This window comes from Hippopotamus amphibius, chromosome 1, assembly GCF_030028045.1.
Source record: "Hippopotamus amphibius kiboko isolate mHipAmp2 chromosome 1, mHipAmp2.hap2, whole genome shotgun sequence".
In the NCBI taxonomy this organism is placed as follows: domain Eukaryota; kingdom Metazoa; phylum Chordata; class Mammalia; order Artiodactyla; family Hippopotamidae; genus Hippopotamus; species Hippopotamus amphibius.
Window position 1 is genome coordinate 238182244 of NC_080186.1, and position 13581 is coordinate 238195824.

Sequence of the window (13581 nt, forward strand, 5' to 3'; positions counted from 1 at the left end):
CTGAGCCTGTGCTCTAGAACCCATGAGCCACAATTACTGAGCCCACGTGTTGCAACTACTGAAGCCCGCATGCCTAGAGCCCGTGGTCCAGAACAAGAGAAGCCACTGCACTGAGAAGCCCGAGCACCACAATGAAGAGTAACCCCTGCTCACCACAACTAGTGAACACCTGCGTGCAGCAACGAAGGCTCAACACAGCCAATAAATAAAAAACAAATGAATTTATTTATTTAAAAAATATATCAAGTTATACAGTCACAAATATTTAAAGATAGACCAAAGAAGCTGACTATTTTAATATCTTTAAAATGAGAATGTTCTGTGTCAAGTGAGTCATTTCAGGCCCATTTGATTTTCTTAATGTTAACGTTGATAAGAATTGTGAAAGCATATTTGAAGTCTTCAATCAATACTGATATCATAGAAGCAGCCTAACCTAAAAATGATCCTGATCTGTGTAATCAAAGACTAAGGACAGAACAATATATTCCATGAAAAGTCTTAAATTGCTCTTGACAGTTTTTTGGTTAAGTAAAACATAGTAAACCAAACAATTAAGGGTAGGTTAAGGCTTACTGATTTCATAGGTGGGTTATTAGACTGAGAGACCCCCGAATCCAACTTGTCAGGAGTGTGTGGAAGTATTTTGGAATCACTCTGCTAATTTATGGATATCTCCATAAATATATGGAAATTTGACCATATATTCGGGATTTGACCTTTTAAGAACAGGATGGATTATACATTGTTCCTGGGAAAAGTATTACAAAAATTATACTTATGGTGAACAATTCTGCAAATATTAGGGCAGGATTTGGGATTCTGAATCAAATTATCATACTCAGATAATTCTTCCAGCTATTCTCTCTGGAGTTAGTAGACTCCAACTGGGCAGAATTCTAGAACTATATATAAAATGAATTCAGTGAGTATTTGTGACCAGCTCTGTCCTCTTCTTGAAGTCATATGAACAACACGATGTTTTGAGCTGGGCAAATGTAAAGCACAGTGCCTTCCACTCACATATTTTGTAGTCTAGTTTTGGTGAAAATAAAATTAAAATGCTACCTTTAAAACTTATTTTAATTATTTTTTTCTGTTGACTCTTATAAATACCGCTTAAAACATATTGTTAGTAAGTCAGAATGGTCCGTCTTTTTGTTACCATACTCTGAGCCCTCAAATCAGGTTTCAATTTCAAATTACTTGGAAAGTAGAAAATAATATAGGTTTTTTTTTTAATTCCCTTGCTTAAAATACAAAAGCAAAAACTTTACACTCTTAGGATCATAAAAGGTTACTTGTGCTGTTATTGTTAACCCTCTGCAACATTCTCATTCATTCATTTAACAACAGTTTACTCAGTGCTGTTTTGTGTTGTCAGGTATGCATGCAGTGGCACTAAGGTGATAGACTTCGATGGGAATTTATCACTTTAGGATGTCTACCTCACAGAGGGAAGAAAGCTGAAAATATTAATCAGTGATGTTGGCCACTTGATCAGGAAGTTGAGTAAAGTTGCACTGAGACTTACCCTACAAGCTACCCTTAGACAATAAGAAGTTGTAGATTTGCCTAAAGTAGACCAGAGGTTTCCTTCTTTGGTTAGCGTGACTGTCTGCAGATGTATGAACTCCATAAGGAAGTAATCTTCTCATTCCAAATCTTCCATGAGCAAGGTTTTCACAGGGCCATTAATAATCTACCACATGATTCAGCTGTCCCACTTCTGGGTATTTATCCAGAGAATACCAAAACACTAATTTTGGAAAGATACATGTGCCCCTGTGGTCAAGCAGCATTATTTACAATAGCCAAGACATGGAAGCAGCCTAAGACCGTCCATGGGTGAATGGATAAAGAAGATGTGGTGTACACACACAGTGGAATACTTCTCAGCTATAACAAAAGTTGGGATCTTACCATTTGCAACAACATGGATGGACCTGGAGGATATTATGCTAAGTGAATACGTCCGATGAAGCAAGATTAATATCATATGATTTCACTCCTGTGTGGAATATAAAAAAATAAACAAATAAACAAAAAAAATAAATGAACAAACCAAATCAAACAAAAACAAACACATAGATACAGAGAACAGAATAGTGGTAACTGGAGGGGAAACACCAGGGGGCGGGTGAAATGGGTAAAGGGGATCAAATTTATGGTGGTGGATGGAAACTACAGTTTTGGTGGTGAGCACGCTGTAGTGTATACAGAAGTAGAAATATAGTGTTGTATACATGAAACTTGTGTAATGTTACAGACCAATGTTATCTCAATTTAAAAAATCTTAACTAAATAAATAAATATCTCAGCTACTGGTCACATGTGAGGTTTATGCCTGCCAGGGTGTGTTAATTATAAGAGCTCAACAGACAATCAGATTACACCTGAGCAGCTACACACATTCACGTATGCATCAGAAGTAGTACTGCACACATTATGTTCTCTTGTCGGGGAGATAAATCAGGATGGAGCTGCGTGGATTTGACTATTTGTAATTAGCCTCTGATATTAACCAGTGTCGAAGTAGCCAACTTGCTGTGCCTCTTCTGATGGTAGACTTTGGAATAGCTCCAAAAAGTGAGATCACTCGTGCACACACAATGTTAAAGGCCAAAAAGGGAGACTATTGATGAAACTAATTACATGGGCGCTATATAGTAGAGTTAATATATAAATCCAGCGTGAGTGTACTATACTAACTGTGAAGTTAAGAGTAGAAATGGGGGTAGAGGTGAGGCTTAATTCCAGGGCTTATCCTGTTCAGTACTCACATGCAAGCAAAACAATAAAAACGTGATTCTAATATATTATGAAATGCCTGATAACCCCATTAACTTCCTTTATGAAAGTAGTGGTTCTGTTTCTCTGGAAAACAATTTAAAATTAACAGGGTTTGGTTAAAGGAATTGGTGAATAACTGTTAGAATATACTATTTTATTTCAATAAATAAGCCCTTAAGATCTTACAAAAGAATCTAATTCCTGAAAAAGAAAGTAGAAAATCCATAACAGCTGTACTGAGAATGGGCCCCAGTTCTCTGTAACATCCCAGACTTCATTCTAAAATCTGATAGTTGAAAGATGCTCGCTGCCCATATGTGTATAGTTTACAGACATTGGCAGTTTCAGATATTGTTTACTTCAGATAATAAGGCTGAAAGGAGATTAGTTTCTTGTTTAATCCAGAAGTTTGTGGTCTGTGGTTTTACTCTATTTCTCAACTATGTAACACTTACCCAAAAGACATATTGTTCTTATGTCATTTTGTCAGGAAATGATTAGCTATAAATATAGAATTCTATTACTAAACAGAAAAATGAAATCCTTGGTGATTTTCTTTTCCTACTTTAGTAGTAGAAAACTTTTTTATTATATTTTACTGTGTTACTTTTAATGAGAAGTTATTGATGAAAATGTTGATACTATTTTATATACAAATTCAGTGATCAAGAAATGTCAGAGGGAATAACATCAAAAGGACTTTTCTGTGGGTTTTCCAAATACAAAACCAAGTATAAAAATGTGTTTAACTGATTCACTTTGCTCTACACCTGAAGCTTAACACAACATCATAAATCAACTATACTCCAATAAAATTTAAAAAAATTAAAAAAAACAAGACTTTAAAATCACAAAAATATTTAAAAATAGTTTAAAGGAAATAAAATTCTTAATGCTTTAAAATAAATTATGTCTATAGCTGTCTGATATCAAAATACATAATCTTGTGACTTTAGAATCTAGGACCCCAATCTTACTTTAAAAAAAATTCAGAACAGTGTGTACATTCCCACAAAGAAGGATTTTTTTTTTGCTCACTATAATTATTGTGTTGAAAAGGAAGATTGCTTAAAGAAAGAATTAATGGCTAATAGAAATATATCAACGTGAAAAACATTTAATTAAAGACAGATTTTGGTGATTTTATAAATGCAAAAGCCCAGCTGTGCTGTCATGTTACCTCTACACACTTCAGTATGCATTTCTTAAGAATTATATCTACCAAGATATAGTTTCTAAATTAAAATATTAAATCTGTGGATTTTTTCCTGTTTCTCAGATAATTTTTCAATACATGGTGTCCTCATTACTTCAAAAATAAACTATCCTTTTGGTGAATTATACAAGATGAGATTCTAAGTATCTCAGGGTGTTGTGTCTTTGTGTCCTTATGCATATTCATTCGTTTTATTTATTACCTCAGCAGCCCTTTAACAATCACTGCAATTTATTCTAGAATACAGGTCTGCTTCCGAGTGGGTTTTGTTGCTCTAGACTAGGCGAGACATCCGCAGAAGCCGCATTAGCAGTGAAGAGTGATGTAACACGTGCGCTGCTGAGGGAAGGACGTCAGGTTGTGAGCAAGAAGCTCTAGACAGAAAGCTGTATGTCAGTTTCCACTGCTACCGTTCTGATAGAGGATGCTCACTTGTCATAATTTTTGTGCTTTCTGAAATAATCTAACCTACCATAATGGATTTTGTGAAAATACAGATAAAGTTTCACAGGAAAGGGAAACCTGTACCACACAGATAGTACAATGGAAATAACCACTTTAATTTTTAAAAAGTGTTGCATGGTTGTTTTTTAACCAGAGAACTTTTATCTCAAAAGCCACTATTCATGTTAAATCTGCACAATAAAAGAAGTACCTCTAACTCATATAGCTGTAAAGTTAACTGCAGTTAATTGTCAATCTTACTTTATGTTTTACAATTCAACCACTTTTGCTAGCAGTTTTCAGCCCCTGGCGTATTTTTGTTAGTTCCTCAACAGATCTGTTAACTTAAGGAACGAGAAGCAGGGAAGCGTGTGGCCATCATTTGTCAAATTTGCTAACTTGCTTTAAAGCCCCTTTGCTAACATGCGTGGAAGGACAGCCAGTGAAAACTGCTGGCAAAACCAATGTTCTTTATAACGTGACTCACCCATTTAGTGGACGCATGTCGCCTCTGGGCCTCACGGAGAACCCGCAGTTGGTTGTAACCCTCATCAGGTGCCAGCCCTCAGTGTAAGGATCGAGGCACGTGGTCTGTTTCTAGTGGTAGACGTTCTTCCTGTGTTTTTATTAAATCGCTCCTTGCACGATACAGTGCCAGTGTCTGCTGACATCGGTAGTCCTCTTGCCTTTTAAAACATTGATGATTAGATGGGTCTTCTCTTTCGGCGCACAGATCTTCCACATGACGTACGACCTGGCCAGCGCCGTGGTGCGCATCTTCAACCTCATCGGCATGATGCTGCTGCTGTGCCACTGGGACGGCTGCCTGCAGTTCCTGGTGCCGCTGCTGCAGGACTTCCCGCCCGACTGCTGGGTGTCCCTCAACGAGATGGTCGTAAGTGCCTCCGTGCTGCCACACCGCGTTCTCCACGCTTTGCCAAAAAGTCCTAAATATTTACGGTAGAACCATAAATGGTGAAAGAAAACCTAACTTTGCTTCTCTGGATATAAAGTCAGATGTTTCAGTTTCTACAACGAAATTTTATTTACAGGAAATGCTCCGGGGCGGGGGGCGGGGGTGTATGTTACAGCATCTGTTTGTGGATGTCTCACTCTGTGTATAACGAGATGTATTTTATTTCAAAGGTACACATACACACACACACACATATAATCATAGTATTGTACAACATTCTTTTACACATGCCTACTGCTCAGAATAACAGCTTCTTTCAACATGATTTTAGCATTTACTGTGTTCAGGACGTGCACCTCTAGGTGTTGTTAAGTATGCAGATACATGACATCACTGTAAATGCAAATGAGATACGTATGACATGCAGTGATATTTCAGATAGTACTTCTTTCTAGTGAAAACATCATAGAAAAGACAGCCTTTAAACTTTACCTTAAAAGACATGTAAATATAAAAGTGTGTGAAATAGAAATTTGATTTACAGAGTTGTGTACTTATATTCCATTTAATTTTAAGAGCATACATTTTGATATACATAGTGCAACACACAAAGGAATTGAAACAATGGTAAATATTTTTAATATATATATATTCACAAATATTTGTTCTCTAAGTTCTCATATTTTCTTCTTGCATTACATTTTAATTACATTATATTTAATAAAATGTTAGTTAACTGTGCATGAGAACAGTCTTATGTTTTTGACATTTCATAGGAGGTACATTTTATGAGACTTTTACAAAATATTAACTTCGGCATAAATCGAAAACCCTCTTCTTTCCCAGATGGTTCTGGTATTGATTTCATAGTTTATTATTGTAGAAATGACATGAACATCTTAAGAATGTACATTTTTGTCTCCTAAGAACTCAAACTCAGGCTTTGTGTTTGAAGGCAAGAGGGGTTCATAGCACATGTTAGGAAGAATGTCTTTTTTTCTCTCTTTTGTCTCTTCTTGCCTACATATTTCCCTCCCTTCTTTCCTCCATTCTTTATTCCTTTCACTCCTTTCTTTGAGACCCAGTATTCACCTGGATCTCGCCATCATTTCATTCGTATCTACTTAAATGTCAGTGTCTCACAAAAGCCTTCCGCAGCCACGCTAATATATTTACGCAGTTGGTTTATATTTTATCTTAAAGTAATTTAGCAGCACACTCACAGGCACCTGGGCATGCGCACACACACACCCACACACACAGACACACACACTTACTTGTTATTTATATTTTTCTGTGTTCCCCACACCAGAAAGTAAGTGCCTTTCCATCAAAGAATTTGTCTGAGTTTTGTTCTATACTTTATCTCCAGTGCTGAGAACAGTTCCAGACACAGTAATTTGTTGTAACCGCGTCACGTATCATCAAAAGTTTGGGAAATGTTCTATATGGAGCTTTCTGTATCTAAAAAACAAAGCAAGGAGTTTGATCAACTCACTTTTCACATTTGTGTAGTCTCATTGATTATAGATCTGTCACTTTTCTTATCACTGAAGAAGCAAAACGTAAAGATAGTACTAAGATATTTGGGGATGAAGAAAAAACAACAGTTCTTATATACTCGCTACTGACTGAGTGAATAGTTACAAAAAACACTAACACTGCTGCCAAAAGATGACTCATCATTGGCACCAACTAATATTTGTTTGCAAATAACTATCATTTTAAAATTTCCATAGGTATCTTTTAAAAAATAGCAATTGTTATTGAAATAGTGAAGGAATTGTTTTCAGGTATCCATAAATTGCATATAATTGTATAATTTTAATGTTAGGAAATCTACTACTTAATATGTGTAGTGGTAAACACATTTAATGAAGAAAAAATTTAATGTCTTGCTCATCTTTCTTAAATGCCTCTGTATGTGCTCATTTGTGTCTGTGTTTGTTTTTAGTCTAACATAGTCAGATCTTTGCTACATTCTGATGTTGAACAAAATACCTTTCCTGAGTTTGCAGTTTACTTCTTGGGTTTTTTCTTTTTGGCTGTGGTTTTACTTAGGATTTTGGCTCCTATTTTCTTTCACATTTATTTAATATTATTTCCATGTCTGACTCTAATACAGAGCATAGGAAAGAGGTAAGTCTTATGTCCAACTATAAAGACCGGAAATTCTTCTGTTGGATATATTGTGAATATTAGTGATATAAAGGAGATAAGAACCATAAAAAAGACAATTTTTAATCAATAGAGAATCTTGACAGTATCTTTTGACCTTGAAGATATTATTTTCTATCCTAAAGTTATTGAGTTCTCGAAAAACTTACATCCATCACAACAAAACAGAGAAAAGTATATTTACATACAAAGAGGGTTATAAAGGAGAAAGGAAAATCCAATATAAGAGAAAAGCACCCTATATTTGTATATCATGCTTACTATACACAAACCCTAGTGTTTTGAGAAGTGCTGTTTTATTGGGTCCTCACAGCATAAAAGTGAGGTATGCTCTATTCTCCTCCATTTGGCAGTTCACAGAACTGAGATTTTTAGAGGTTAAACTAATTGTTCAGGGTCACACATGTAGTAAATTACAGAATCAAGATTAGAATGCATATCTCCCTGACTGTAATTTCTGTTCTAAACCACATTAGAATACCTTATGTTGCATAGATTATAAAAAACAGTTAAGAAAAGTAGTTACAAAAAAAGAAACCTATAGTCACAGCACACCAGTTATAGTTAAAAGTCACTTGAAAGTCAGTATTTGAGCTCTGACACTAAAAAGTGGCAAGGCTGATATGAGACGTAGATGAAAAACGAAATCAAATTGGGAAAGCCAAAACTGAGAAGCCAAATCACGGTGGATGCAGGACATGGTTGATACTAGCCATTTTGGGGTATGGGCTTGACAGTTGTGCTTTAACATTTGACATCAGTACTAAATGATTTAAGATAATGATTAGCTAGTGTGTTCGGCGAATTCCTCATGCCTTCCTTCTTTCCCATATCATGCTCTTAAATGATTTATATTTTTAAATACTATTTTGAATCCTCCTTAACCATTTTTGCATTTATATCTATATTCTTATATCCATATATATTTTTTAAATCTTTCTTAAACACATTTGCATGCATATCTATACCCTGATCGCTCTATATATTTAAATCCTCCTTAATTATCTTTGCATTCGTATTTATAACCTTATCTATATTTAGACACCACGAGCTAGTTATCCACGTATGCCCTATGATGAGAAATTCAGAGGCATTGCTGTCACTATATGATATCACTAGCTGGTAATTTGTTCAGTATATTTATTGTTATATTAACTATTTCTAATCTGCATTTTATTCCATAGAACTAAGTTCAATCCCTCTTAGCTAATTCCTTTCCAGTCCTTATAAATTCCACTAAAATATCTCCTTAAATGCTGTTTTTTAAACAGTCAATCACTCCATTTACATATGGCTGATTCATTTGCTGTGCAGTAGAAGCTAACACAGCGTTGTAAAGCAAATATACTCCAATAAAAATTAATTAAAAAAAAAAAGTCAGTCACTAACCATGATAGGCTACTTGAACTGGTGATGTAAGAGACACTGACTTGCAGAATGCAACCTGAACTGGGAGTAAACTTGCTCTGCATTTGTAATATTTGCTTTTGTTTCATTCAAGATATGTTTGGATTATAGATTTCTGTCTGGATGAAAATCTTGGATTTGCGAGATAATGTTTAATAAGACTAATTTTGGAAATCTTGTCATCCCTGTGATATTTTGTGACTCTGTTTTAGGTGTATCACACACACTAAAATTGTTATAGTTGATTATTAAAGAGAGCAGAGGCAATGGGTTTTTGGTTTAAATTATAAAATATTATAAAATATTCATTTGAGAATCTAACTAAGAAAATAAAAAATACAGTACATCTGAACTTGCATAGTAATCTTGACATAATTTAGGGAATGACTTTACAGAATAAAGAAGGATTTGCAGCTAAATAATACATTCCTAGAGCAATGTGTCTCTAACTGAAGTCTCTCAAGGAGTCTACAGGTTTACTCACAGCAGTCTTGGAAATACATGGATACAGGTTGGCAATAGTTTGAAATGTTTCAATGTAAACATGTTATGAATTTCGTATCCTCTGCCCTAAATACAGCGTCCAGATTTACTTTTGTAGCTGAAGTGTACCGTGCCGTGAGGTGCTGTATGAAACAATTCTCTGGCACAGAGGCTTAATAATACATGATCCCTTTATACCAAATTAAGACCAAATGACATCATGTCAGATGTTGTACAAATTTTTCACCATAGGCAAAATGAGAAATAGGTTTGAATACTATGTCATTCATTGCATAGTACATAATTTATGTATTCAACTACGTATTCTAAAAAAACTAGTTCCGTAATAATCAGCACTATAGTTACCTTGTATACAACTATTTGGTTTCAGCAAAAAGAAAAAAAAAACAATCCACAACAAAACATCATTCATCACAATAAATTTAAATTGAGATGTGCTTATTAATTTATTTTTGTTAACATTTTATTTGTAAATTTATGTCTGTTTCAACTTTACAAGAACTATAAGGGTAAGAAATTTATATCTGTTTTATTCTTGTGTTTATTTGAGTAATATCATCCTCAAAATCATTTAAGTCAACTCAAGGATCACTCTTTATAATGTCTTATTTTCTTGTTATTTGAGGGCATCTGTGCATTATTTCATCTTGAGAGATGCCATTCTAGATGGCAAGCAATATGCCTTATAAGTAAGTATCTGTGTACCCCACAGATCCTATGCCATTCTTGCACATATTGCTAAATAAATATTAATTTTTTATAACCAAATGGCTAATTAACAACATTTGAAAATTATGTGTGAAGCAGTTATTCTGTTATGCATTTTAAATGTTGTTCCTTGGATAGTTTGTGTTATAATAATTTGTACATCAACTTATCTCTTCAAAGATAAGTACTCACTTGACCAACTTGTGGACAATATAATGTACTCAAAATTAATGAAATCCAAATCAGTGGGCTTCTAATGCCTTTCATTTCTATATAAATAATAATATTTTTCAGAAAAAAATAAGATGTATGAACAATACTAATTGACTATCAAAGAAGAAAGATATAAAATGTCTGGAAGAGCCTAATTAATAAATTCTGTGGAGAAAATAAGAGATTTGATTGAAAAATCTAGATTACTGTGCAATTTTATTTCCATATGAGGCAGTGTCGGGAACACTTGCTGGTAACCGAGAGGCCACGCACGAAGCAGGTTTTCCAGCTCCCTTCCAGCTGGGTGGGGCCGGGTGATAGTGATGGCCAGTGGGCTCTGAGTGACAGTATCTGTCTCACTTGTAAGTCTCAGCGTGGAAGCGCTGGTATGCAACCCTCCAGTTCTTTCTCATCGCCAGAGCCGTGTCTTTCAACGTGTAACCCACAGCATAACAGCTTATCCCCACTCTCCTAGGCAGCAGAATAGAGTGGAAGAAAACTCACCGCAACCTCTGTGATTTTAGGCAAATCAGTTAACTTTCCTGTACTTCAGTTATCAAGTGAGGGTATGTTATTTACTCTTTCATTTAAGTAATCGTATTTAGTACCGGCTTTGTGTCAGGCGTTGTCACAGGCACTGAACAGGCCACGTAGAGAATGACACGAAGTCTCTGCCCTTGTAATGTTTACATTCTAATGAGCTTTTGTTCATAACTCTTCCTCCCAAGTGCTGAAAACTACACAGAGATTAGGTAATTCGATTTTCTAACCTAAATGAATAGAAAGCTATGTACCAAAGTCATTAATATGAATTTGATTTGTGGCCTCTGGAATGCAGGCACTGCCCAGAGAGCAAGGGGGTAAGTGCTGAGGAAGTCCTGCTCTCTTTCTGCTTGCCAGGACAGGTGCACTTGAAAATGTAGCCGTTCTTACGGTTTCTCCCTTCCTGATTTAGCCACCCAGGGAGTGCTACTTTTTTTTTTTTTAACTCACATGACAGTGTGCTAGTGGCAGCCTTGTGTGGATTGAGATTGAAGTCTCTTGGGGGTATAAACTAAGGGGTGGGGAGACACAAAATAGGGAGACTAGTATTTCCATTACTGTCAGCTGGTTTTGGATCAGGAAGCTTTGACAAAGAGTGGGATTGAGACTCTTCAGTCACTTGTAGCTCAAAAACTGTAATAGTCAAAATAAATGTGTGCTTGGGGGGCAAGAGTAGAAAGAGCTGTTTACAGATTTTAAGTGAATAATTTGAAAAAAGGAACACATATGATTTATGTGCAAGTCCCCATATACAAGTAGAATATTGAAACTTAGTATATTGTTATCTACTGATGTTCCAGCAGATGCATAAAGATAAAATTAAAATGGACTCACTTTTTGTTTTACGAAGTCCATAAACCAATTAGATAATGATTGAAATAATATAACTAAGAAATGAAACTAAAAATCTCTTAATTAAAAATATATTTCTCCTCTCTCGAGGGCTAGCAATGTATTTTATATTTGAATTCTGTAAATTAGAAATTGTATTATTATATTACTGATTTTTTCTAAATAGACTGTGTTGCCTTAACAGAATTTTTTAAAGTCCTAACAAAAGGTAACTAATTTGCTGACAAGTCACTATGTAGCTTTACTGAAAAAAAAAAAGTACATTCATAGCTCCCATGAGTTATAATAACAGATTAGGTCAGCAGACTGCTGAGTGCTGTGATTCTCCTCTGCCATCCTGTTTCTGCCTATTAGGGAAGCCAGCCTGGTGACGCTTCTCTATTGGATAGAAACAGCCTCATCACAAAAGTGAAAAAATTCACGTGCTATCTTCCTCCTTGTCAGACATGTATTCTTTTATGGGAACTAGCAAATGGAAATAAATCATAATCTGACATTTTGTTTTCAAATGAAATTCACATTTCAGAAAAACTTTAACATGAATTATAGTTCCATGATAGGAAGTATAAAGAATATTATTTAAATTATATATTAGCTATGACTATAGTAAGATGCTTCAGTGATAACAAGACCAATTCCTAAGTTCCAAAGTCTTTTTTCTTATATAGACTTGCTTTTAAGTTTTAAGCAACCAATGGCTAGACAGAGCACCATTCGATTACCTTATCTAACAAGTGGCACCTACTAAACTTGGAAAAGAAACAAAGTAAGTTACAGTTCAGTATTTTCTCTGAGAAGACTAATTCACTAGACTTTCTTCTCTATCTCCATATGTATATTATAGCTATATAATATTGTGTATATATATAATATATTATTGTGGAGACTTTCACAGATGTAATATAATGGTACATGTAACACAATATCTCATCTATTCTGAATGAAAGGAAAACACACTCATTCCCACTTTGCAAATGAGTAGTCTGACCCAGACAATTGTTATTAGATTTACATAAAAGCAGGAAGCAGGCAGTATGGGAGCTGATGAGGAAGTCAGTTTTTTCCCTTGAATGAATGCTGAACCTACCATAGCATTTTACGTCAAGGGCCCCAAAGAGCTTCATACATTATTAATTGTCAATTCGTGTTTACAAAAAACAATCACAAATTGTTTGTACCTGTGGAAGTACTTGGAATATATATGAAAATATTTGAAAAACTCATTGCGTTTTGTATGTGTATGTTCGTTTTAAAGGTTTCTCATTTTACTACTTTCATAAAACTAAAAGAATCTGGCACAGAAAAGAAATTTTAACTTCCCATTTATTCTGAATTTCTCATTTACTTAAGTATCACATTGTGGTAAGAAAGCCATGTGATAAGTGAGGGATATAAGAAAACAACAGTGGGAACAGTTTCTGAATCTTAGCATGTGCCGTTATTTCTGAGAAGTAACTTGTTTTTAAATATGCAATATATCACATATTTGCAGATATAATCCTTTTCTTTACTTCCTCAAAGGGGTAACCACATCCGTTATTAGTAAGCTTATTTCTCTAATATCCAAATTCTCAATGAACTTCTGCTTGTTACTTTTTAGTACTACTAGCATATTTCATTTATCTTGCGTGTGTGTGTGTATACACACATGTATGATTTTGATGGCCTTTTTAAACCTCATGATTGGGAGGATTTTGTCCTTTGACTAGTGATGTGATGTATTTTATTAATTGCTGAAGTAGTGCTCACAACATTCTTGTTTTCTGGCATAAATCCAGCTCAGTCATAGGGAGCTAAATAAATAAGT

General features: G+C 34.9%; 1 protein-coding gene across 1 annotated transcript in view; it reads left to right on the forward strand.

The window, feature by feature from the left end:
• Nucleotides 1-13581, forward strand: part of HCN1 (hyperpolarization activated cyclic nucleotide gated potassium channel 1) — a 406279-nt gene that overhangs the window by 222216 nt on the left and 170482 nt on the right. Inside the window, exon 3 of the mRNA XM_057743764.1 lies at nucleotides 5187-5348. Within this exon, the coding sequence (XP_057599747.1) occupies nucleotides 5187-5348 (162 nt within the window). The remainder of the gene's footprint in view (nucleotides 1-5186; nucleotides 5349-13581) is intronic.